This window comes from Corylus avellana, chromosome 6, assembly GCF_965113065.1.
Source record: "Corylus avellana chromosome 6, dhCorAvel1.hap1.2, whole genome shotgun sequence".
NCBI classification, from domain to species: Eukaryota; Viridiplantae; Streptophyta; class Magnoliopsida; order Fagales; family Betulaceae; genus Corylus; species Corylus avellana.
The window spans coordinates 6,866,529-6,892,375 of record NC_142495.1 but is presented as its reverse complement, the minus strand read 5'-3'; the positions used below and the strand labels follow the sequence as shown (position 1 = coordinate 6,892,375).

Below are 25,847 nucleotides of genomic sequence, written 5' to 3'. Positions count from 1 at the left end.
TCGCTCATTCAACCGTCAACAATTGGTTCATCGGTCCGTCCAAAGTAACACGTCAGGTTTGGATCAAAATTGTAAGAGCTGTGGTCATACATCCCATGGAAATGGCTCCATGGGCAATTGAAGGATATAACACAATCCAAAAGACATTCACTGGCTGGACAATAATTTGGAAGAATACCTGTCAATTACGTGATGGTTGCACAACATTTAACTTTGATTGATCTAAGAAAGGTTAATAACAATTAACAAGCAACAAAGCAACCAATTTTTTGGAATTATATTGCAACTCAAGTATGTAATCATCCTGGTTTCATTAATAGGCGGGGAAAAAAAAAAGCAGTAAATGAAAAAAAGCACAAATGGCACCATCTGAAGTATCGCAAATGATATGCTCAATAAAATGAGCTCAAAGAAGACCATGTGAACAGGGGCATTCTAGAGAGCATTTGCAAAAACTTACATGCATGTCCAGACCACATCTCCATAGAAGTTTTTGCAAATGCTCTCTAGAATCCCCCTTGGAAACTTCAACAGCTAATGGAGGAAATCGGGTGCAGTAACGTATGGCTTTCACCATTGATAAGCCAATGCACAACCTGCTTTATAAGCTGACACTATGAGCAAATAACAGTAAGATTTGATGTCAGACAACTGCATGAAAACAATCTACTCAATTTTCCTAAGTACTTTTTACAACATGTCCAGCTAAACATTTTTTTTCAAGTCAAACACAGCCAGAGAGTTCGCTCTCAAACAAAATAACATCCAAAAGGGTTTCAAAGAAATGTCACAAGAGCTTCATCAGTAAAGAGTTGAGAGCACCAACCTAAGCAAAACACCTAAAGTCAGCAGTTAATTAGTCTTAACAAAGTGGAGGGAGAGCAATTTCCCAATTTCCAGGAACCCAACCTTGTCCTTTCCACTAAATAAGGCCTTCAGCTTCTCATCGCAAAAGATCTCCCTCTTATCTGCAGGATTCTGCAGGCCAAAAGCATCCACATATTTCATCAGACCGTAGAATGATGTACCAAGTTTTTCTTCAATTAAAACTTTACAATCACATATATGTAATAAGTAATGCCATGTGTGGTATCCATAAGGGAAAACTTAGCATGGTAAAAACTCATATAAGAATTCAAAACAAGATAGAGGCATCAAGGTCCACCTCGCCCACTGTAGCCGTAGATAAAGCAATAGCTACAACATTTTATGCACCACAAACAGGTTCCCTTCAATTAGGTATATACCTGTTCCAGTTACCATAATATTATGAATCACAAACAACTCAAGGAGAGAAGAACAAGATTGTTCTTATGTGGAACGGGGGAACGGAACAAAAGAATGACATTTTAACACACATATACCCAACCCCAATGCTGCATGCATGTACACAACTTACCCAATTAACTTTATGAAAAAAGCAAAACCCTTGTACATGAAACGTATAGAGGTGAGGCAAACACTCTACAAGCGTCTAAAATCTTAAAAGGAAACAAGATCTAAAAGACTCAATGACAAGAAATTTGGAACAAAGACTACAGCCCAACCCCAGAGAAATCTAAAAAAGGAGGATTGTAAACACAGTACGTTGGATTCACAATCTTCAAAGAGATACTGATTTCTTTCTCTCCCAATGCTCCACATAAGGAATGCAGGAATAACATTTCAGATAGCATATTTGGGATGACCCCTCCCTTGAGTCCTCCAACAATGAAGCAGCTTTAGGATGTTACTCGGCATATCCTACACAACTCCGAACAAGTTGAGAACCAAGTGCCAAAGATCACTAGTGGTACTCACACAATGAAGGAGAAGGTGATTAACGATCTCCTCATTCTTTTTGCTTAAGCAACACCAGTTTACAAGAGTGAAACACCGCTTTCTAAGATTATCTACAGTGAAGATTCTACCCAAAGTTGTCGTCCATGTAAGAAATCTATGCGGCAGCATGGCCTTCACCTTCCAAACACGTTTCCAAGGGAATACGCAAGGCTCTTCAGATTGTAAAGATTTATCATAGCTGTTCACTTCAAAGCCATGATTGCTAGTTGGGGTCCACAACCTCCCTCAGATGGGTTTTCGAAGAGTATAGCAAATTAAGAAAAAAAATTAAGAGATTCCAACTCCCAATCTTGGACGATCCTAGTAGAACTCAAATTCCAATGGGTAAAGGCGCTAAAGAAATCCAAGTAATCCGACACCAATGCCTCTTTGTCACAAGCTATCGAATGTTCAAGGAATGAAGACTTAAGAACAATTGCTCTGCACCACACATCATGCCAAAAGTGAATACACGAACCCTCCCCAACCTTGAATGAAACACAGTTGGAGAAATTTCCCTAGCCATTCGTAATATTCTTCCAAAGGCACACTCGTAGCTCGTAGGACCCTCGAACTTCCTCTAAACACCATACTCCGCAACAATCACCTATCTTGAAAGAGAAATTTGCTCTTTCACGAATCTCCAAAACCATTTCCCTAGTAGAGCATTATGAACAACATGAGATTTTTAACTCCCAAACCCTCCACTAGAAACTGGGGAGCATATAGTCTTCCAATTCACTAGATGAAACTTATGCTCACCACCTGATCCATCTCAAATAAAATCTCTTTAAAGATGCTCCAATTTCCTAGCTATACCGGATGTTAAAGGAAAAAGGGACAAGATGTACATCGGTAAACAGGATAAGGTACTCTCAATTAGAGTTAGTCGACCATGCAAGACAAGTATATCTTCTTCCAACTAGCCAATCTTTTTTCCGTTTTCTCAACTATCCAATCCCAAATCACTTTTGACTTAAAAGAAGCACCCATGGGAAGACCCAAATATTTCATAGCTAGAGAGAAAAGACTTTGCAACTGAGAATACCGGCAAGTTCTTCCTAAAGTGGAACCTCACCTGCTGCGATGAATTCAAATTTTTCAAAAATTAACCTTCGAGCCCAAAATGGCCTCAAAACACAAAAGAATGTGGCCCAAGTTATAGATTTGATCACAATCACATAATAAGCGTATCGTTTGCAAAAGGGTGGGATATTTTCAGAGGGGGAGCGTTTTAGATGTCTATCAGGAAGCCTGATAAGTAACACCCAATCATAGCCCTAAAAACCATCCTACTGAAAGCCTCTGTAACAATCACGAAGAGGAGAGGTGAGAGCAATTCCCCTTGGTAAGGGCCTCGAGAGCTACCACAAAAACCATTTGGACTACCATTAACCAAGATAGAAAAGTGAGCCTTGGAAATACAAAAAGACATCCACTCCCTCCATTTAGAACCAAAACCAAGACGCCCCAAGAGATATAAGCGGAACTCCCACTTGACATGGCTGTTGACTTTTTCCAAGTCCAACTTGGAAATAACACCAAGAATTCCTGATTTCATTTTGTTGTGCAGCACCCATTAGCTATAAGTGGATAGCACCACTGAAAAAAAAAATTTATTTGGAGCTAAATCTTCACCACCTAATACAAGGTTTTGAACTTCTTAGTTGAGCTAAGCTCGTATTATATTAAGGAAGCACTAAATCTGTTAAAGCTTACAAAGAGAAAGCATAGGAAAAAGACTAAAAGCAATAGAAGTATCTTGGTACACGCGGATTGCACTCTCATTGTTAATCCTCTATTCTTGGTATAACTAAGAGCATCTCCAACAACAAATTATGTAAAAGCCATTGGTTGTCTAAATTTAGCTAATAAAGACTAAAAAAGAGCTCCAACAGATTACCTTCTCATTCTCTACACCCCACATTTTGCTACAATACGTGCCTATATTTGGGCAACCAATGATAGCTTATGGATTCGTTTTTTAACCATTTCTCTCTTCTCTCGCTATCGCTCCTCTCTCACTCTCGTCTTCTCTGTCGCTCCTCATCCCCACTCCTGAAGAGCATGTAGCCAATGGTAAGGCCCAGCACCACAGCCACGAAGACCCCTCAGCTGAAGGACACGACCACCAGCATCAGCAGGTACCTGATGGCCAAGTTCACACCAAAGAGCGCCAACCCGTCGATCATTGCCGCCAACCACCCAACCCCTCCTTTGAGGACCTTCTCCTGCAGCAGAGGCACCTCAATCTGCAACAGTGGCTTCCTCCATATACGGGTAGAAGGAAAATGAGGCAGGGAAGAAGGGTGAGCGAGTAACTAGTCAACTAGCTGGTGCACCATGAGTCCACCAGGAGGGTCAAACTCGACATGTGAGTGACCTCATCGAGTTCTTCGCTCAAACTCAACCTCTCCACAAATGCGACCGCGTGAGTGACCGGTTGGAATCCATATTGGTGGAGAAATAATAAAACGGTGGTTTAAAGAAAATAGAAAATCTATAGGAGTTTGCATAGAAAAAGTAGTAGGTAAAATAGATAATTACGCTTTTCGGTTAGCTAAAATGGATAACGTTGCTTACACTTTTGCTCCTTTTATCTCATATGTAAGAAGTACCACATCTTGTTCATTTTCTCCCATCAATAATAAGACACACACACACCTTCAACTCACTTAAAATGTATGCCTAAAAAAGCAAAGTCAAGCCTTCAGTGTTTCACTTATATTTTTAAAATAAATGCTTTGTTTCCAAATTTACAGGGAAAAAAAAATGAAAAACAAAAATAGTCCCAATGTGACCAAAACAGATAATAAACGGGCATTGCTCTCAACTCATTCCTACGAAACGCAAAATGCAATCCATAAACAGAGCAGAAGTATTCACAACTAGAAGAAACCCATTAAAGAAAAGCACATTAAAACAAAAACAAAAACGAAGCCCTCAAAGAGATAAGAAAGACAAACCAATACATGAATGTAAAAGAGGAGAGAGAGAGAGAGCAGAGTTGGAGGGACCTGGAGGTTCTGGCTCTTGATGTAGGACCAGATCTGCTTGACGGCGCCGCTGCGAGAGGCCTCCGGCACACCCATGAAGGTCTGGAGCGCTGGGGAGATTGGGACCGACTTCAGGATGCCCCTGGGTCCAGCCGTTTCTCGTTTTGGGGCTTTGAGCTTTGGAGACGATAACCCTGTACCTGTCACCTGATTGATTGCCTTCGCTGGCCTTGGCTTTGGCTTTGGCTTTGATCTGGCAGTGGTGGTGGTGCTCTTTGCATTAGCTACATCGGCAGCTGCGGATTTGGCTGGCGCTAAGAGTGCCCTGCACCCTCTGAAAACCCTCATTCCACACGAATGATACGATGACATTGCCACTCTCTCTCACACACACACACACTGTCCGAGTAGGGTTTTTCAATTTTCACCTGGCTGTTCCTACAGCGCCCATTTAAACACGGAATCGGATCCTCTCTATTGTTTGAAATGGAGAGTAGCCATTTAACGGCTAGGATGTCTTAAAAACAATCTAAGGCCTAGAAAGCGCCACGTAATAATCACCTAATTAACGGGCGTTCAAACATAACAGAACTTGAAGTTAACACAGTTTAAATCCTCTTCCATCCTAGAGGATAGGGAAGGCATGGCCTATAGATTCTTAACGCGAAGACCAAAAAATTTGGCTACCAATTAGAAGAGAAAGAGTTGTTAACGTTAAAGGAGAAAGAGTTAACCGTAAAGACAGTCTATTAATCATATTAAAAAATAAGCACCACTCTTTCATTTTAAAAGGAAGCATGACAATTTATTAGACTATATTTGTTGAATTTGTCTAACCCAATTTAGAATAATTTTTTGTCCAATCAATTTTGCAGTTGATGATGCTCATAGTATCTCTGCCTATAATTTTAAAAAAATTGATTTGGAGCACCTTCATGCATGGAAAAATAATTCTTTTTTATCGGAAGAATCTTGTATCCATCTTCCTGATGATTGGTTTAAGATAAATTTTGATACAGCTATTAGAGATTCTTTCTCTGTTCAAGCAGCAGTTTGTCGAAATTCTTATGGTTCTATCATTCGGATGATTTTTCAAGTAAGTCCTGCTTGTTTGCCCAATTAAGGATAAGCTCTTGCAATTCAATTGGCAGTGTCACTAGCCTTTTTATGGAAGATGACTCTCAAGTTATTATACTAACTCTTCAATAGCTCAGCATTTCTCAAGATTGGTAAATTTCATCTATTATTATTATTATTATTTTTTTTTTTTTTGATATGTCCGCACAAGAAGAGGGAGGAGGATTCGAACTAGTAACCTTCGCTTCATTAGGCGTGGTCTCAACTGATTAAGTTACCTCTTGAGGACATCATCTTTTATCTTAGATACTATTAAAGGGCGCCCATTATGTGGCACATTGGGCCGTAACCAAAAAATTTTATAGCTGCATTCCCTATTATCCATTCCTTCTTTCTTGGTTCCTAGTACTAATAGGAAGGATCTTCCCATCTCTTTATGGCTTTCTTAGTTTAGTTCTTTTGTATTTTAGAATTTTTTTTTTTATTTCTTTTCTTCTTCTTGTTTTTTTTACTGTACTAAAAAAAATAAAAAAATAAAAAATAAAATAAAATTGCAGTTGGGCTCTTCAGTTTCTAAGCCAGGCCCAGGTCAACTGGAAGTCCAGAAACCGAAATATTTCCCTCAAGGCAGGCCGTTAGCCCCTCTTTCTCCCTCCCCCTTATCCATTTTTTTATCGCCAAAACAGCACTCACCAACACACCTCTTCTCCTCTCTCCTCCTCTCTTCTCTTCCTGCCAGTAATGCTGTAACTCCCTCTCTCTCTCTCATCGATCTACGTAGAGAGAGGCTTCTAACAATCTTAAACATTTAACAGAAAACGAACAACAACTGCCAAAATAGTACGAGGAGTGGAGTAGGATGTCGTGTTTGCTTCCACAGTTTAAATGCCATCCCGATACCTTCTCCATCCAATTCAGAACTCACCACCACACTGCCACTACCACCCCCTCTCATACGCACACATGTAAGTTCCTCTCTCTCTCTGAACTCAAATGGGTATGCTGTTTTTTTTTTTTTTTTTTTTTTGGGGGGGGGGGGGGGGGGGGTGTTCTTTGGATGTTAATTTTCATTTTGTCCAATTCTGTATTCTTACGCTTTGTATTCATGAATTACCAACTAGTGTAGATTATATCTCAATGTGTGGAGAATTCAACAATTTGTTTTTTAGGTAGTTCGGCTGATGCTCTTCTTTCTTTGCTTAAGTTGGTTATTTTGTTTATGCGCATTTCATAATTGTTTCACCGGAATGAGAAAAGTCGACTTCCAGCTGAATTGGTCCTCAGGGCGTTTATTTTTTGGTTTTGTGGATTAGATACCCATTGGGAAATCTTGTTGGAATCCGTGAATAATTACCTTGTACATTAAGTTTATTAGTAAAAACAAATGTGTTACAACCAAATGTGTTTACAATTACAAGTATGGAACTATTTGAGTACAACTTTTCTGGACGCATAGTTCTTATCCAGTTCATTTCAAACAATATTAAGTGTAATCCAATACTATTTTGGTCATAATTTCTTTAGGTAAAGGGCATTTGATATGTTGGGTTGTTTTTTATGAATCCAGAAAAGAAAAGAAAAAGAAAAAAAAAAAAAAACTTGTCCACTTTCAATATTATTCAAAGCAAGGTATTGACATGGTGACCTGGTCCTCAGGACAGACATAATTTGCTTTTGTGGACTTACGTACTCATTCAGAGATCTTATGTGAATGTATAAGTATCATGTATTAAGTGTTTTAAGTAAACAATCCCTTGGGCCACACCCCCTGGTGAAAAGCCAGCGATTTAACCAGTTCCGCGTAGGGAAATTTCTGAGGGTGCGGTGCACAGGACCGGGGTTTACTCTACAGGGGTGGGTCCGAAGGACCCTGCCATAGAGAGGTTCCCCGACATAAAAATAAAAAAATAAAAAATAAATAAAAAAAAATAAAAAAAATAAAAAAGAAGTCTTTTAAGTGAAATAAAATGTTTTTACAAGTTCAATTTCATTTGAGTACAATGTTTTGGAGCATAATTCTGAAAGAATTCATATCATGCATTTTAGTGTCATCCAATCTTTGAATCATAATTTTCTTTTGCTAAGAAAAAAAAAAAAAAAGAATCATAATTTTCTTTTAGTTTCATTTTTGACAATGAAAGTGAAAGCATTTTTAGAGACTGTGTCTAGGTTCAAATTGTGGCATTCCTTAATTGAGCAAAAAAGGGACTAAGAACGGTTATTCGCTTCTCATACCACATTTTGATAATTTGATCTACAAGCTCCTGATTCGAATCTTGCACCTTTAAGCCTTATCCTTTGTTCCGCCTTTTAATTCTTTTTTTTTTTTATTTCCTATAAAGCTAAAGCTTCTTGTCATTGTATGTGCATCTAAATGTTTTATTATTTCAATAACTATTTAGTAAGTCATACAGAGCTATACATAAGTAAAGTGGACAAAGATAGTATTGAGCTAATGCATATTGGAGAGTGTGATAATTAGTTATATTCTATAAACATATCGGTTATTCTTGAAAAGAATTGATCTGTCATTCTATTGATATTAGTGAGCATCTAGAAAAATAGCATTTTGAGGCAATCACCTTATTATGTCTAGTTTTGGCAATCTATGCTCTCGCTTTGGACAACCACCTATATGCCAGCAATCTTGTTTCTACTTACAATCAAATGTGCTTTATCAATGATTGAAAAGAAAAGTGCACTCCCAGCTCATTTTTAGCCTAATATCTAACTTCATGGGCCATGTACTGTTAGATAGTTAGGTATATTCCTGTCTCTTCATTTCCTGGTTTGTCTAAGTGGTTGATCTGGGTTCAGACCTTGATTACACGCTGCTTTCATTTTCAGCTGGGAACAAGGGATGTGTAAATATCTCCAGCACCTTGTTCATTGATTTTCAGTGACCAATTTATCTGTTCTTAAACATATTGACTTGGGATATAGCCTCCGTGTCACTAGATGATTTTCCTTCAAGGCACTTTAACATAGCTTGCTGAGTTGCATTTAACATTTATCAGCATAAAATTTCTCAAAGCTCTTCACATACATAGGATCATACTTATTGAACTGAATGCAGCAAAGTTTTATTGGTTTGTTATGTTTCTACCTGGCATATAGTGTTGCAAATCTGTGGCATTATTTTGGTCATGATCAATTGGTTGGAATGTGCAGCAAAAACTAGAGAGCCTGTTTGTTTCAGAGTGCAATGCGTTTTATCCACTACATCACCTTCAACATCAGCAGGAACTACTACAGTGCTTAATATGGAAAAGCTGAGATTACCTTCTTTAGAAACTAATTCTGACTCGTTCACTGCAAACAGACCTTGGACGTATATGGGGGCAATTGGTCCACCCACAGTGGTCAGAATTGTTATATTTGGTGTATTTACTTATGAAAGATTAAGATTTTTGTATTAGGTTTGCACTTGTATTTTTGTTTAATTGTTCTTTTTTTGGATAATAAACTTGCAGAAGCTACCTCTTTTCTGGAATTACTAGGCGTGCAAACATTCGTTGCAATTTTTTTCTTATTCCTTTTTCTCACTTTTTTTCCTAGCAGTGCGTTTGGTTTTAGCTGGGACCAAATTTAGCATTTTTCAGCCATATTGTGCTAGTATTTGGAGCCAATAGCCCACTATCTATCTGCATGATTTTAGAGAAATAGACTGTTCCCAACAATCCATTGAATTGTCAATTATCTCACAAATGGTTACTATTCTAAATTCAATTTGTTGGTATGCTGTTTAGATTCTCTTACCATTTTGATATAATTTATGGCTGCCCGTTGACTAGCGTCCTTCTCTAGCTATATCTGAAATTTGTTGATATTATCTAATGGTCGTTAAGCGATCTTTTAAAAATAGTCACCACCGATATTGTTTTGCTTGGTATGACCTCTTTGATGTGCTGGATATTTTTTAGGTTACAAATCCAATTAGCTTTGCTGTTTGTCTTCAGGCAAAATTTGAAGCAACATTAGCGACAGAAACACTTATTACAAGTGAAGAGGCTGTAATAGCTGCAGCTGCTGCTGAAGCTGTTACTCTTGCCAAAGCAGCTGTCAAGTTTGCAAAGGATGCAGCCCTGCTGGCTAAAAATAACCACTCTGTAAAAGCAGATAGTATATCACCAATTTCTTCCGAAGCTGATACTTTACTTTTCAACTGGGTTCAGCACATGAAAACTGATCGAGCTGGTATAGTAGGAGATCCCATGGGAGCTGAAGCTGGACTGTTGGAAGACCATTTGATGCAATGTGCCACAAAGGAGTCTGATGATGTGGAGCCAACAGATGAGGAACTTGAACTTCTGCAAGAACAACTTCCCAAGAGTATAGCTGTAAGATCAAGGCGCCAAACAGAACGAAAAGCCAGAAGAGCCAAAGCAGCAGAGAAGGCTGCTGCCAATGTTGTGTCTGTGAAACCCGGTTCTACGGGCCGGAGAAGGCGTGCTTCCTTACAAGATGTAGACTACTCTGATCCGCTGCGTTACTTGAGAGCAACTACCAGCACTTCTAGGCTTCTTACGGCCACTGAAGAACTGGAGTTGTCTGAAGGAATACAGGTGTGATTCACTCCTGAGTTTTGGAATTACTTTGATATAATTTACCCTTCTCTGGTTAATATCTATTCAGATGATAATACTAGAAAGATGGTCATGTGGAGCAATCTGAAGTGTGCAGGCTTACAATTTTTGTTGAAAATCTAGTGTTGGCAATTTCAGACAACTAGAAATAGACTACGAAACATACCAATTGACTTTCCATTTCCTCTTTGGTACGAGAAATTTTAAAGCGCCCAATGGAAAAATATTGTTTGGGATTTTTGGCATGATTTTAGATATTATTTCCCGCCCCATTTTCTCTGATTTCTGATTCTATTTTGATGTCTCTGCTATCACCAATATAATTCAGGATCTGTTGAAACTGGAAAAGCTTTATGAGGAACTCACTGAGCGATGTGGTGGAAAGCCCACCTCTGTGCAATGGGCTGCAGCTGCAGGAGTTGATCAGAAGACCTTGAGGAAGCGCTTAAACTATGGTATGCTTTGCAAAGACAAAATGATTAAAAGCAACGTGCGGCTTGTTATATCAATTGCAAAAAATTATCAGGGGGCTGGGATGAATCTCGAAGATCTTGTTCAGGTATTTATCTTTCTTTCTGCAAGCAACCAAAGGAATTGACCTTTTACCCTAATGTAAAAATCCTCATATAGGGAAAAATATGAATGTTTTACAGTCCGGTAGCTTTGGGGTTTCTAATAGTTAACTCTTGCTCATTGACTTGCAGGAAGGATGTCGAGGTCTTGTAAGAGGTGCAGAGAAGTTTGATGCTTCAAAGGGTTTTAAGTTCTCAACCTATGCTCACTGGTGGATTAAACAGGCAGTTCGGAAATCTCTTTCTGATCAGTCCAGGACGATTCGCTTACCCGTGAGTTTCCCTTTCGTAGTCAATTTATATCCTCTTATATGAAGCATGAAAGCCACTTAAGGATTTTTTATTCGGAAAGAGCAAGAAATTGCTATGCCTATATGCGTAGCTTTTGCATTCTTCTTACTTTTAATATTTTTGAATAAACAGTTTCACATGGTGGAGGCAACCTACAGAGTGAAGGAGGCCAGGAAACAATTGTATAGTGAAAATGGAAGATATCCTGATGATAAAGAAGTTGCAGAGGCAACAGGGCTGTCAATGAAGAGGCTTACAGCTGTATTACTGACTCCAAAAGCTCCTAGATCTCTGGAGCAGAAGATTGGCATCAACCAGAATCTTAAACCTTCGGTCTGTCCTATTCCTATACCACTTCACCATTGGGGCTGTAATTTTTCATTCAAATTTTAACCCTAAGGGATAACTCAATCATCTAGGAACCACGCCTCATGAAACGGAGGTCACTAGTTCGAATTTCCCTTTCTCTTTGGGGCCAATTACTTATTAAAAAAAAAAAAAAATCATTCAAATTCTGTCACCTTATTGCAGTTCACATATTGTTTTGCCTGAGAAATTTCACTCACATAGTATTAGTTTTTGCTGATGGGTTCGTGTGCTTTTTTTTACTAGGAAATAATTTCAGATCCCGATGCAGAAACGGCAGAAGATATGCTGATGAAGCAATTCATGAAGCAGGACCTGGACAAAGTACTAGACAGTCTCAATCCGAGAGAGAGGCAGGTCATCAGATGGAGATTTGGAATGGAGGATGGAAGGATGAAGACATTGCAAGAGATAGGGGAGTCGATGGGTGTTAGTAGAGAGAGAATTAGGCAAATCGAGTCATGTGCATTCCGTAAACTGAAGAACAAAAAGAGAACCAAACATTTGCAGCAATATGTGCTTCCATAAGTCTCTACACAGAAAGACTGCTGAATACGTACCGGAGCTATAGGCTATAGCTTACTTGAGGCCCAAAAAGGCTTGTCTTGCATTTATAACTTGCTTTTCTTTTTTCTTTTTCTTCATTTTGCAAGACGGAAATGTAAGGCTCATTTAGAAGAGTGGTTGTGTATAGAAACTAAAGCATTTTTGCTGTAAGCCTCATTTTGAAATTAAGCATTTTTTCCTCTTTCTTTGATGTAGCAAATGCAAAGTACTTGTTGACCCTTAATCTTTGCTGTAAGGCATCTAATTAGGAACTTAGGGGAAAATTCGACGGAAATGTGTTTGTAAAGAATGTGAGAAACACATGTTTTTTTATTTATGTTATTAAAAAAGCATGTGAGAAGTGCATACTATTAAAAAAACATGTGTTGGTCACATGCTAAGGGACATGTCATTTTGTTGGACTGATTTGTAGTTAATTCATACAAATCAGTTTGTAACTAATTTATGTCCGGCAAAATTTCAGTCTTTTCTTTCCATTTTGATATAAACGTTTTGGATTGGATGGATGAGCATATAAAGTTGGAGTTCACCCATGAGGTACCCTTTGTACTATAGGGAGGGGAAGTGTATGGAATAGAGATTTTCAATAATTTTGTTGTTCGAATTATTAGTAATTTTATAAGCAAATGTGAGACAATTAATATAGGGCTCACCTATTTAAATAAAATTTGGGGTAAAGTCCATATACTCTCCTCAAACTACCACCTAATTAACAATGTACCCCCCAAACTTTCAATTATGACAATGTCCCTCTAAAACTACCAAAACATTGTTAATGCCCCCCCTACTCAAACTACCACCCAATTAACAATATACCCAAAAACTTTTAATTGTGACAATGTCTCCCTTAAACTACCAAATCATTGTCAATGTCCCTCCTAAGACTAGCAAAAAGAAAAAAATGCCCCTATGTATTTCTCAATAAGACAAAAATACCCCTATAAATTAAAAAAATAAATAAATTTTAAAATTTTTTTTAAGAAAACGAAAATTTTAATTTAAAAGGAAAGATTTTTTTAAAAAAATAAAAATTATTTCTTAAACGAAAATTGTTAATTTTTTTAAAAAAAACATAAATTTTTATTTTAAAAAGTTATAAAAAAAATCATAACAAAAAAAAAAGAGAAAATTTTTTAATTTTTTTCTTATACAATGGATTTTTTTAAAAAAAAAAATTTAAATTTGCCACCCTTTGGATTTTATTTATTTATTTTATTTTTAGGTTTTTTCTAGAAGTTTTAGTATTTTTTGTTTTTATTTTACTAAGGGTAGTTTCGTCATTGGGGGGAACATTGACAATTTTTGGTAATTTGGGGAGAAAATTATCACAATTAAAAATTTAAGGAGGACATTATCAATTAGGTGATAACTGGAAGGGGGTATATAGACTTTCCCCTAAAATTTGGGTTGTCCGTTCATTTGTTTGGGCATGGAGGTCTTAAAAGGGTCGTGTTGGGTTGACATGATCCGTCTGACCCACAATTTAATAAACTATATATATATTAAAAAAATATAAAATGCACACTTTCTAACGTAGTAATGAAAATATAATCATTCAAAATCTACTAATGATTCTCACATTTATGTCAAGAAGCGTATATTTGGAAGTATACGTAGCATTTCTTTTCAAAAAGTCTTTGTTTTTACGGAGGGAGACTTAAAATTCTCTTCGAGAAAGTCATAAATGGGACACCACCACGCATTTACATTTGAGTAATGCTACACTTTGTTTTTTTTTTTGTTTTTTTTTTTTTTTGGCATCAAAATAATGTCACACTTAATCCCACTTTAAATTTATGTGGCATTTAAAAAAAAGGGAAATCATATACAAAATTCTTAGGTCGACGCGCTTTTTTAAAAAACTCTCTAGGTATTTTTTTTTGGAAATTTAGTCCCTGAGTAACTCGAAACTACAAAAAAACTCTTTACCGTCAATTTTTGTTAACTACCGTTAGTCCACTCAAAACTCATCGTTTTATCTTATTAAAATATTAATTTTTTATTAATTTAATTTTAAAAAATTAAATCTTTAAAAACAAAAAAAAACAAAAATTTGAAGGGTGGCCAGGGGTGGCGGTACCACCTCTGGCCACCCCCCCCAACCCCTAAGGGGTGGCTCGAGCCACCCCATGGGTGGAAAGGGGTGGCTCGCGGCCACCCCTGGGGTGGAGGGGTGGCCTGCAGGCCACCCCTTTCCACCCAGGGCCACCCCAAACCACCTGGGGGTGGTCGCAAGCCACCCCTGGGGTGGCTTGCGACCACCCCTTAGGGGTTGGGGGGGGGGGGGGGGGGGTGGCCAGGGGTGGCACCACCTTTCAATTTTTTATTTTTTTTTCTTAAGATTTAATTTTTTAAAATTAAATTAATAAAAAATTAATATTTTAATAAGATAAAACGGTGAGTTTTGAGTAGACTAATGATAGTTAATAAAAATTGACGGTAGAGAGTTTTTTTTAAAGTTTTGAGTTACCCAGGGACTAAATTTTTTTAAAAAAATACCTAGGGAGTTTTTTAAAAGAGTGCGTCGACCTAAGGATTTTGTATATGATTTTCCTAAAAAAAATAATAAAAAATTATTAGGTTGTTATGGAAGGTGTGAAGGATTTTCTAATAAACTTTAATTCTCTACCAAATTTGGCTGAAATTTTAATTATAAATCACTAAACCGTCGCAAATGAGTAATGTTATGTACCATCTTTTTATCCTCCTAAAGCTGATGTGACTTTTAAAATCACCATTAAATTTTAGATGAATCGTACTTGAATTTTGATCGAATAGTGATTTTGAAAGCCACATAAACTTTATGAGAAAAAAAAGATGATACCTAACATTACTCGTTACAAATATTACTTCTTTTTTTTTTTTTTTTTTTTTTTTTTTCATTTTAATGTACACATTCATTTTTATATAAAAAAAGTTTCTCGGAAATAAAGAGGCGGGATAAGGAGGGAAAACTTACTGAAATTTATCAAAAATCCAACCCCACCACACTCTCCTTAAAAAAAGAAAAAAAGAAAAAAAAAAAAAGAATTGAAAAAGGTACCGAAAGCAAGCCTGAAGGCTGAAAAGGAACAGTGTCATTTGGGAATTGGCGTGGCGCTTGGGCTTGGGGTTGGGGACTCCAACAGGCACACGCACGCCCAGAGAGATACAAAGGCAAAGAGGAAGAAGAAGTGTGTAGCAAATCTCTGCAATACCCAGAGAGCGATAAATGTGACTGCTCCTTCTCGCTTTCTGTCTCTCTCTCTCTCACTCTCATATAGTTTCGTTCTCTTTTGGTACTTGTTAAGAAAATGAAAGGAGGAGGAGGGAAGAAGAGGAACAGTGGCGGCGAGGCAGTGGCTCCTCCAAGCGAAGCTGCTTCTGGTGGTGGGGGGGACTCATTGGCGGCGCTTTTGGGTGAAAATGATCAGACCCAGAAAGGGAAAGAGCGGGGGGACCAAGTTGAAGACCCTTCTGCCGCTGCTGCCGAAGAGGCGGAAGAAGAGGTAGAGGAGGAGGATGAAGAAGATAAGGTTGAAGATGACGAAGCCCCTGCTGACGACGACGACGCTGCTGCTGAGCGTCCCAAGCTCGACGACGGCTTCTACGAAATCGAGGCCATTCGCCGCAAAAGGGTTCGCAAGGTAACACTTTTAACTCTCTCCCTCTCTCTCTCTTGAAGACCCATTTGTTTGGTTCTAAAAGTTTTATCAGGGAAACCCAAATGCTTCTTAAAAATATACCTTTTTCTTTTTTTTTTCCCTGGCGGAGGCAAGATTTCGTGAAGAAAGCACACTAATGTGTTGACAAATCAAAAACTATATTCGTTTGCTTTTGAATTAATCCCTAATAATAAATTGACCTTGAACCAGTTTGAATGTTTTATTATGCAATTTTGAGCTAGTTTGAATTTATGGACTAAAATTACTGTAATTTGCTTCTAACACACATAGACATAGATACACATGTTACTCTTCTAAGTGCAAACAAATAGATTACTTTACAGCGTGTCTGAGAGTTCATACACAATTCGACCTTAATTTAGTTTTACAGGAGAGGTTTGGCTCATGAAAGATTATTGATACGACTGTGTGATTAACATAGATTGGCCTATGATATAAAAAGAGATGTAAAAGGGGGAATTTTGCTCAATCTTACAAACTAGCTTTGGAGATTCCTAATTAAGAAAGGAAAGAGAGGGGGGGGGGGGGGGGTGTTTACAGGGGTTTTGGTGGAGAGAGACGGAAAATATTATAGGATTGAAATACAATATTTTTAGGAGAGTTAAGATGACTGCAAAATTTGAAAAGGGGAAAAAAAAGAAGAAAAACTAGTTTTTTGCTTGGAATATTTTTACCCAAACTTTGAATTAAAAAAACTGTAAAAGTTTGAAATTTTGGGGAAAACTTTTAACATGTGGTAAGCTGAATTAATTATTTGGTTTTGCACCTATTAAAAGACGACAATTTATGCTATAATAATGATATATTGTTAATTTTCTTTTTTAATATTATAAAAATGGACTCCACCCTTTTTTTTTTTTTTTTTTTTTTTAAGTTTTAAGTGTAGATTTAATGTAATAAAAACCAATAAACAGAACCCGAAGAGGAAATACTGGTAGATGGCTAGCAGATTAGCAGCAAAGTAAGCAAACAAACACTTGGGATACTTGTGTATACAGATTTTTTTTTCTTTTTTTTGGGGGGTGGGGGGTATCCAGTTCATTAGATTAGAGAGGCAAATACTACATTGGCATCCCCCACTGCTAAATTCTTGTTTTTCTTTTCTTCTTTGGATGGCTTTATTGGGGTTATATAAATAATGAGTGTTGCATATTTTTATTGTTGCTGGCGGTATGTGTGGATGGATGATGGTGGACACCTAAATGTTGCGAAAAATAGGGCCAGCTTCAATACCTAATCAAATGGTGAGTCTCCCTCTTATCCCTTTCTGTAATCAATTCTTAACTTACCTTTCTCTATTTAGTGTGTTGTGGTATATCAAATCAATTAAATGTGAGTATAGATTCTGGGAAATATTGTTGTTATTCTATATTGAAGGCGCGGATGGCCAGAGGCAGCAAACACTTGGGAGCCTTTAGAGAATCTCCAGGCGTGCTCTGATGTTATTGATGCATTTGAAGAGAGGTACTCCCTTTAATTTCCTTTCCATGATTTGCACATCTTCATTTGGTTAGCGAGAAAATCAGAGGTAAAAGGAATGCATTTGCTAACAATTTTTGTGGCTAAGTTCACAAAGGAAAAATTAATAAACTCATTTACTTCTAGATTGTTGTTTGGCTGAGCTTAATTGGGCTTATTTGTTTTATCAACAAACAACAGCTGCAAATGTAAAGCTTTAAATCCATTTTTCCTTCCCTCACTCTCCTTATCAATTGAATGAAGGCATGTTAGAGTCTATCAATTGATTATACTTTTTCTATTTATGAATTTATAATTTGTTCTGCTCCTGGTTTTGAAGCACGCGATCAGGAAAGCATCGGAAACGCAAGCGCAAACATGGGACACCTAATACCCAACCCAAGAAGAAGCAGCAGCATTCCAACATTACTGACTATGATGTAACAGATGTAGAAATAAGCATTGTTAGTGAAACTGTGAAAACTGGCCTTCCCAACAAATCAAGCCTAACCGATTTTTGTGCTGTCCCTCAATCTACTCATGAAGGAAATAGTAAGGGTGACATGAAAAATCTTGAAACTGCCAAGCAAATTGGTGTTGAGAATGGTTGTGGGAATATTTTTCAACAAATTGATAACAGCAAAGATGGAAATGAGTATGATCCAAAGCTTAGTGAGCTTAAAACAACAATGTTTACCAACGAGGTCAACATGGATGAGCTTGCAATACATTTTGAAGAAGCCAAAGCTTCAGAAGGTGATGGCCCTGTAGACGGGGTTTCCAAGGCTGACTGTGTTGAACCAGTTCAGAGCAATCGCCGCACAGGAGCTAAGAGAAGGAAGTCTGGTTCTGTGAAGAGGTTTAAACAAGAGTCATGCCCGTGTGAACCAGTTGTTACACATATTGCTAATACAAGAACCAGAAGTGGTGGCTCTGGCGGTAGAGTTCAAGCACCTGGGACTGGAAATCCTGGTTTCCCAGGGGAGAATTCAAGTAGCAGGAATGGGATTGGTGGTTTAAAAAATGCATCTAATATCACCAGGATTGTCAGGCCAATGGGCTACTCAGCTTCTGTATCAAACAATGTCCAGGATGTGTTAGTAACCTTTATGGCCATGAGGTTTGTAATCCGACTCAATTTTTAGTTTTCTATACTCTTAAGAATAGGTTTGTCATTTGTTTCTCCTAATGGTAAAATATTCCAGAGTTTTTTTTTCTTTTTTGGTCCAGGTATAGATAATGCATTTCATAGATCAGGAGAAATGCACTCTATTAGATGTATATTACCAGTTATCTATACTGAACATCAGTTTCTTATCAAGTTTGTGGGAAAGATTTTTCCTTAAGTAAAAGAATAAATAGAAAGTTATAGAGCCTCAGTTGTCAACATATGCCAAAAATCTTATGGTCTACAACTGGGTTCTGCGTAATATCTTCATTTGTGTTTTTTTTTTTTTAGTTTAGATGTGATTGAGCTTATCTTTTGTTCCCCTACTTTGATCTAATAGTAAATTCCATTCAGACAACTTGTGGAAGATGGGCGTAGTCATGGATTGCTTTACATATTGCATCAAATCTTGTAGAATTAGATGTAGATCTGTCTTCTTCTCTACTTGGATGGCTTTTCTACAGCTTTACCTTAGAATTTTAGTCGCTTAAATATCTTGGACAATGCAAGTGCAGCTTATAATTATGTCAATCTGGGACAGATTTTATGTTTGATTAGTTATCGTCTTTTCCAACCTTTTGATATTGTTTGGAACATTGCGCACTCTCGATAAAGCATTCGTGATTTTCTATTCCCCACTTGAACCAGGAACTGTTTCTAAAAGTTGTTGATGAGGTATCCTTTTATGTTTGCTAGAGTTTAGTAAGGAGCATGTTGAGCAAGGAAAAAAATCTACTTTGTTTGTTGATTAGAGAGAGAATTTTCTCTTCTCCCCTTAGAAAGTGCAGGATGCTTTGGTGCCATGTATAAGCAGAATTAGAGAAGAGTTTCAAGCCATGGACCAGCGCAGGCAAAAAAAATTAGTCCAATAAATATAAAGTTTTATAGTGTCTTGGAATTAGAATTTCTAGCCAAAGAGGATGGATAACATGGTTATGTATGTTAATGGGAAGGGGAAACAACTGGAGATTGTGACTACAGAAGTTAGAAGTTGGTAAATAGGATCATTCAGATAGGTTAATTTCAATAGTTAAAGATTTTAGGTCATGGTTATAGTTATTAAAGATAGGCCTATGTCTCAAACTTCTATGTTTGATCTTATTTTCTTTCAAAAATCTGTTTTAGGGATTTCTATGCAAAATATTATAAGAAATCAAAAGTTTCAATATTTTGTCAGACTTCAGGTCGAAGTTAACATACAATCTCAAGGTTGTGGGATTTTACCATATGGCTGCACTTAATTGACACTGGAATTTTCCCTCCCATGGTTTCTATATACTAGAGGTATTCTAGTATACTGTTTTTGGGCATGTTTAAATCAACATGGTTTCAGTCTCATTAAATCAGAAGAAAACCAAGTATTTCATATCAGAGATGGGTGATTTAATAGATACTGGTATTTTATTGTTGAAATCCATGGTTGCTTGGTTGAGTTTTTTCTATTTTATTCTTGGTTGGGTTTTGTCCAGGTCTTATTGTATTCTGTGTTAGTTTTCTTATAAAAAGCTTAGCTCTTGTAGAATAGTTTGACATATGATGAACAAGAACATCTGTAAATCTGCTTTTTTTTTTTTTGTTATTTCCGTATATTGGTGTGATTCCATTGATTCATCTAGAAAGCCCTACTAAAGTTTAAAGTTTTCTGTCTTTCTTATTCTTCTCAGTGATAATTTATTTTCTTGTGCTGCTGTGCATATATTTAACCCACAGCCAGCCCCTCTTCGAATGCAACTAGCCAAGACTTTTTTTCTTGTTTGCCATTTTTTTTTGTTTTCCTATTTATTTTCCTATATATTCTAAATTGCTCGAAATTTATTTTATTTTTTGTGAATGTGTATGATTTTCAAATGTTGTATACGTAATTTTTTCTTGTCTCCCACCAGACTAATTGACTTGTGCCATTTATGGTTGATCTTATATAACTGCTACTGCAATATCTAAGGCAAATAATGTTTAATGCCAAGTTTCAATCAGTGTAGCATGTCATTGAGCTTATCTTTTTCTTTTTCATAATTTGCATCAGTATACAAACTGTATAAAATTGTCAATCAGTCTTATTTTACATATTATCTTACCTCTAATATTTTGTGTATGTAATATGTATTCATCACATATATATGTATGGGGATGGATCCTTTGACACTGGTGTAAAGTAAAGCTACCATTGCACCACTTTGTTACTTTTTCTAGGAACCATATTTTTCTAAATCCACCATTGTATTTCATATGTTCTTATATGCCTACTATACTCTGAATATCAAGTTGATCAGAGATCAAGAGCTATGTTGTCCATGTAGTGGTGAAAATTGAACTTTCTTTAAATAGAGAAGTATAAGACTGGATCATATAACTGCCGAAGATGGATCTCCCTTTGATAATTGGTACGCATGGTATACTGATTTGGATCCCTTTGATAATTGGCATGCATGGTGGATATGTAGAAAGCATTTGATCCAACTGTGGATTTGGAGTAAGATGAACCCTACAAAAAGTTATTGAGTGGTTTAGGAATAACTTGATCTTGTGTCAGAAATTTGGGAGGTTTTCCTTATGATGCCAAAACAATTCGGCTGTTTGTTGTGCGTACAAGTTATCATTAGTTAACAAAATTCTCATGTCGTGGACGATTGCTAGAAAGGAATATATCAGGGTAGTTGAAATAGTTTGGTGACCAGGAATAAAGTAGACTTGGTGCATACAGCAGTAATGATAGACAATCTATTTTCTTTTTTTGGTTAGGTGTTTCTCTTGTATACTGCTTGTATACTTGGGTGTGCCCTTTGATTTTTAATGAACTTCAATTAGCTATTAGAAAAAAACAGTAATGATAGACAATCTTTATGCTTACACAAGTTGATGGATGGTGGGAAGAAAACTAAATTGATTGATGGCTATACATTTCGTTACATCAGATGAGTAAATGTAGACTCAGAGTGCTTACAGTAGTTGACAAATATATTAAGCTTGAAGTTGTAATAAGTTTCTAATTTTAATCTTTTAAAATATTTTTAGGGAACATACTTATAAAATATATATATATATATATATATAGGGAACATCTCTTATAGGAGTGAAAGATGGCATCTCACCTAACTAGGAACAGCCATGGTTGTAGAATCTTATCATGCCTAAGTTGAGAGCAGGGATGGCAATGGTGCCATTATCCCCTCTTTGGATCAGCAACCGATGACTTGTATTTATGAAGAAATATTTCTTCCCCTCTTTAGATCGTGAATGCTCTGCCCCAAACCCCTGCTCCAGACTAAGAGTTGTCTCCCTGAGCCTTTATGCATTTCCTCTAGACGGGGCTAAATGGGTCAGCAAAAAACTAAAGTTTTGTCCGGTCAGCTCAGCTGGCCTGACAGGACTGATGGTCTTCCTTGATATATGTATACATGTTGTGTACATGCGCGCACACACATCCATATAAAGGCACGCCTGGCACATATATAGTCAAGAATACTTTAATCGTGGCTAGGTCTCTTATCGGAATATAGATAATACCTCTTTGCTCCAGCAATTAATTTAACACCCTTTTTAAACTATTATGCAATTAGCCCTTAATGGATCCCTGGGAAGCACAAACTTCTTTCTTTTCTTTGTTACTATATCATGCTTTATTTGTTTCAAAAGCTACTTCTAAATTTTGTCTGTCTGTCTGTCTCCATTTCTGTGCGCCCCCCCCCCCCCCCCCTTCTTTCTCTCTCAAGCATGATTTATTTGTTTTTATTCTTGAATTAATACTGCTATCACACTTAAAGTTGCTTTAGGGCTTGCATGATCAGTTGGGCATTTCATTGTTGGAATATTATCATGTGTCAGTCTGATTCTTGCTGGATCTTCATCACTTCACTCTTGATTTTACCAACAAGGCTAACTCTTTCTTCTATCATACCATTACTACATATATGAGAAATTTTATGAAATTTTCCGAGTAATGTACTTCTTAGATATGAATGATAAGTGATGGGTTGTACCAGTTCAGCTGTATGTGGTATATATGCCATCTTATATATGACATGTACATTTGGCAACCTAGGCATTTTGCAATGATGTTTCTGATTCTATTAAAAGGTTTGCTTCCCTATGAATGTGTTGACTATTTTGTTTATAAAGCCTGCACCTGGACATTGCTTACCATATTATTATGATTAATCCGGAGGACATGACTTAGAGCTTTAGTTTCCTGGTGCTAAGTTGAGCCAAAGTATGTAATTTAGTTGAATAGTCATCTTCTAACTCTGATGGACCTCATTGGAACTGTTGTCTACCTTTTGGGCCCATTGTGTTTAGAAAGACACTATATTGCTCTAAGGTTTATGTTTTACATAGAACTAATAAAGTTGGTGGTTTCATTGAGAAGGGAAGTGGGAACCATGCAAGCTGGTTAACAGTTTGTCCATACTAGAGCTTATAACTCAATTGACTAAATGAGTCCATTATGTATATTCGAGATGTACCCTGAGCTAATTTCTCTCTCTTCTGGTAGGTTTTTTCTGATTGTTCTTGTGCATAGATTTAGTCAGTAGTGTGATGAAGCACGATGCTTGTAAGCATTAAATATTATCATCCCTGGGCAGCAAGCTGTGTGGATGGAAGTATATGCTTATATTCAGCCTCAACTGTATCCATGAACAGAGAAAGCCTTTGAATATTTAGATTGTCAGTTGTGGAAATTTCTCAAATGATTAAAACTGGGAGAATAAAACAGGATTTCTCAATGCTGAAATAATATCAACCATTATATTGTACACCAGGATCAACTCCTAAAGGTTCTCTTATAGTTCACTGGACCTCTCACTTGGATTGATCTTCATTAAGAAGTAAATTGGTTTGAAAATAAAAACTGGTAGAAGCTGCTTGGTTTGATGAACTTTGCAAATTTGAAGTCCCTTATAATGTGGGCTTTTGATAGGATTTAGCAAATAGTTGGTGAATTCTGATCATGTCAGGGTGCTTGATTTTTTTTTTTTTTTTCCTTCCTTTTTTTAGTAAAGAGATCTAGAAGTAAGCATTTCAGCTTTTTTTATTGGATCGGTTTGTTCATATGGATGCCATGTTTCTCTTTACATGCTTCTATAGCCTGATTATTGTGTTGCTTTTTATAAAGGTCTGATGGAACAGAAGTGGTGGTGGATAACAAGTTTCTCAAGGCTAACGATCCACTTCTGGTAATTGACTCTCGTCGTTGTGATTCTGGTCTTCCTTATCAACATTGCATTTGGTGTCAAATATAAATGAAATATTGTTGTTAGTCTGTTGCACTATTTTTCTGACCTATATTATTCTCTTTCCAGTTGATCAATTTTTATGAGCAACATCTGCGGTATAGTCCTACATCATCCTTGGACAGAGGTATAGATGGAGAGTGAGTGTAGCCAGATCTGCATCATCTTTTCAGTTAGCTGTATACAGGGTTGTACTTTTGTAGTTGCAGCATAGTGCAGGATAACAAATGCAGTAATAACAGTGTAAAACTTAGTTATATAACAGTAGCCCCTGTCTCTCTCTGTCTCTCTCTTTTTGCCTGCATGTCTATTATCTGGATAATTTAACATGAAGATGATCAGAAACTCGAGTTTACGGGCAACATTCTGTATTTTCTGATGAAAATCATTTCTATTCAGTGACTCAGCTTCTTCTCCATTCTTTCTCTACTCCCATGTGTACATGTCTTTCTGTATATGTGTGCATGTATTATGTATATGTATGGAATTGCTACCAAAAACTGTAGGAAATGAAGCTAAATTCTAAGAATAGTCCTAAGAGGGGGGAAAAGAAATCATATTGTGTTCCATAAACATAACTATGCTGGCAGGGTGATTGCAGCCTTTCCACTATTTTCTTTTTCATTTTGGACAGTGCTGCACAACTATTCCATATTTCATACCATATTACTAGGAATGTACCCTTTTTTGTTCTCATGTTTTTTTTCGGGGGGCCTAGGAATGTACTGTGTCGATTGCCCATAATGACTCCTTTTGTAATATGATGTTTCCACCCTTTAGTATCATGTTTTGATGATATCATGATACCATCAAATTCTATTCTTTCTTTTTTTTTTTCTTTTCTTTTCTTTATTGGTGTAGAGGAGACATAAAATGGGGTTGGAGGGGTTTTAAGGGCTCCCTGTTGACTTATCAAGGATCTATTTTTCTTTGCCTTTAAACTGTGGATAACATAATGAAATATTATCCGTTTCCACAAGGCATCCAACTGCTCCAACTCCACGCCTGATTTACATTTTTTTTTTATACTACTATTACATGTCATTATCATTGTTAGAGATACAAGCTTCTTGAAGGCATCGAAAACCAGACCTAAAAAAAAAAAGAAAATCAGTTAAATAAATACTTCCCAACATTCCATCCTCCGTGGAATGTAATGCATAAAAAATTCCTTGTAGAGCAAATTTCCTTCTCAATTAATCTTTGACAAATCCTGTTGTCCTCCAAGCTAAATTCAAATGCTACACAACAGGAATGCTGTTGGCATAGCTCAACTAATCATATATTAAACAAATAAAAGAATCAAACTGCTTAGAAGTCATCTCCACCTGCAACTACCACAATGCTGCTACATATATATACACACAATATCCTAGTTTTTAACCCTCAAGATGGTTGAAGGCCAGGAGTAATGGGAGAGAGAGGACCATCACCACTGGTGCCTTCTCTTGTGGTGGCAGCCTTGGGATTGTTCCTCTGTGGGCCTACCCTACAAACCTTTCTGGAGTCTGTCCTTTCTGTAACTAGGATTGGGGTAGACGCAGAAGGCACAGCCGCCTTGTCTGTTCTGATACTGCTGCTGCTTTTGCTTTTGCTGCTTATACACTTGCTCTCTTTGTTTTTTCCCACTCTGGGCTTGCCGTCTCTTTCTGTCACCCAGCAACCCAATAGCTCTGGCTATGATGCTGATGGCTTTGGGCTTGGATTTGGAACATTTCTTTTGGTTTTGCTCTTCATTATTTTGTTACATCTGTTCTGAGAATCTTGTCATCAGTAGATGGGCATGTGGGCATGCTTTGTGTTGCGCATATATATGTAAAGAAAGAAAAAGTACAAGAAAAAAGGTTATCTAAGGGTTGATTGCACACCAACAGACATCCCAAATTATGCCTTTTTTTTTTTTTTTTTTGCAAAAAATCTTCGAAAAGAATAATAAAAAATACAAATAATAATAATAATAATGAAAAAGAAAAAAAATAAAAATAAAAAGAGAGATAAAAAAATATTATAGAGGATTTCATTTATTTCAAACAAATGTTGATTTCTACTCTA

At 36.9% G+C, this 25,847-nt stretch overlaps 3 protein-coding genes across 3 annotated transcripts; 2 read left to right on the top strand and 1 right to left on the bottom strand.

The window, feature by feature from the left end:
* Positions 1-656: 656 nt before the first annotated feature.
* Positions 657-5,269, bottom strand: LOC132188634 (uncharacterized). The gene is made up of 2 exons (XM_059603148.2): positions 4,839-5,269; positions 657-978 (listed from the first exon to the last, which is right to left on the bottom strand). The coding sequence occupies exons 1-2, from the start codon at positions 5,187-5,189 to the stop codon at positions 853-855; spliced, it is 477 nt and encodes a 158-aa protein (XP_059459131.1). The 5' UTR covers positions 5,190-5,269; the 3' UTR covers positions 657-852.
* Positions 5,270-6,552: 1,283 nt separating this feature from the next.
* On the top strand, positions 6,553-12,466 carry SIG2 (RNApolymerase sigma subunit 2). Its single transcript, XM_059601709.2, has 7 exons — positions 6,553-6,859; positions 9,066-9,256; positions 9,854-10,459; positions 10,809-11,039; positions 11,185-11,325; positions 11,476-11,676; positions 11,956-12,466. The coding sequence occupies exons 1-7, from the start codon at positions 6,754-6,756 to the stop codon at positions 12,235-12,237; spliced, it is 1,758 nt and encodes a 585-aa protein (XP_059457692.2). The 5' UTR covers positions 6,553-6,753; the 3' UTR covers positions 12,238-12,466.
* Positions 12,467-15,341: 2,875 nt separating this feature from the next.
* On the top strand, positions 15,342-24,224 carry LOC132186749 (chromo domain protein LHP1). The gene is made up of 6 exons (XM_059600779.2): positions 15,342-15,902; positions 17,160-17,185; positions 17,319-17,405; positions 17,740-18,519; positions 23,678-23,738; positions 23,865-24,224. The coding sequence occupies exons 1-6, from the start codon at positions 15,570-15,572 to the stop codon at positions 23,937-23,939; spliced, it is 1,362 nt and encodes a 453-aa protein (XP_059456762.2). The 5' UTR covers positions 15,342-15,569; the 3' UTR covers positions 23,940-24,224.
* Positions 24,225-25,847: the final 1,623 nt, after the last annotated feature.

What these genes read in the sequence shown, in the direction of transcription:
- LOC132188634 (XM_059603148.2), bottom strand. Translation starts at nt 5,189, where the DNA reads ATGTCATCGTATCATTCGTGTGGAATGAGGGTTTTCAGAGGGTGCAGG. An exon ending in TCAAGAGCCAGAACCTCCAG is followed by an intron (nt 979 to 4,838) that starts GTCCCTCCAACT and finishes TTTGGCCTGCAG; the next exon opens with AATCCTGCAGATAAGAGGGA.
- SIG2 (XM_059601709.2), top strand. Translation starts at nt 6,754, where the DNA reads ATGTCGTGTTTGCTTCCACAGTTTAAATGCCATCCCGATACCTTCTCC. An exon ending in ATCTCGAAGATCTTGTTCAG is followed by an intron (nt 11,040 to 11,184) that starts GTATTTATCTTT and finishes ATTGACTTGCAG; the next exon opens with GAAGGATGTCGAGGTCTTGT. An exon ending in ACCAGAATCTTAAACCTTCG is followed by an intron (nt 11,677 to 11,955) that starts GTCTGTCCTATT and finishes TTTTTTTACTAG; the next exon opens with GAAATAATTTCAGATCCCGA.
- LOC132186749 (XM_059600779.2), top strand. Translation starts at nt 15,570, where the DNA reads ATGAAAGGAGGAGGAGGGAAGAAGAGGAACAGTGGCGGCGAGGCAGTG. An exon ending in ATTGATGCATTTGAAGAGAG is followed by an intron (nt 17,406 to 17,739) that starts GTACTCCCTTTA and finishes CTGGTTTTGAAG; the next exon opens with CACGCGATCAGGAAAGCATC. An exon ending in GTAACCTTTATGGCCATGAG is followed by an intron (nt 18,520 to 23,677) that starts GTTTGTAATCCG and finishes CTTTTTATAAAG; the next exon opens with GTCTGATGGAACAGAAGTGG.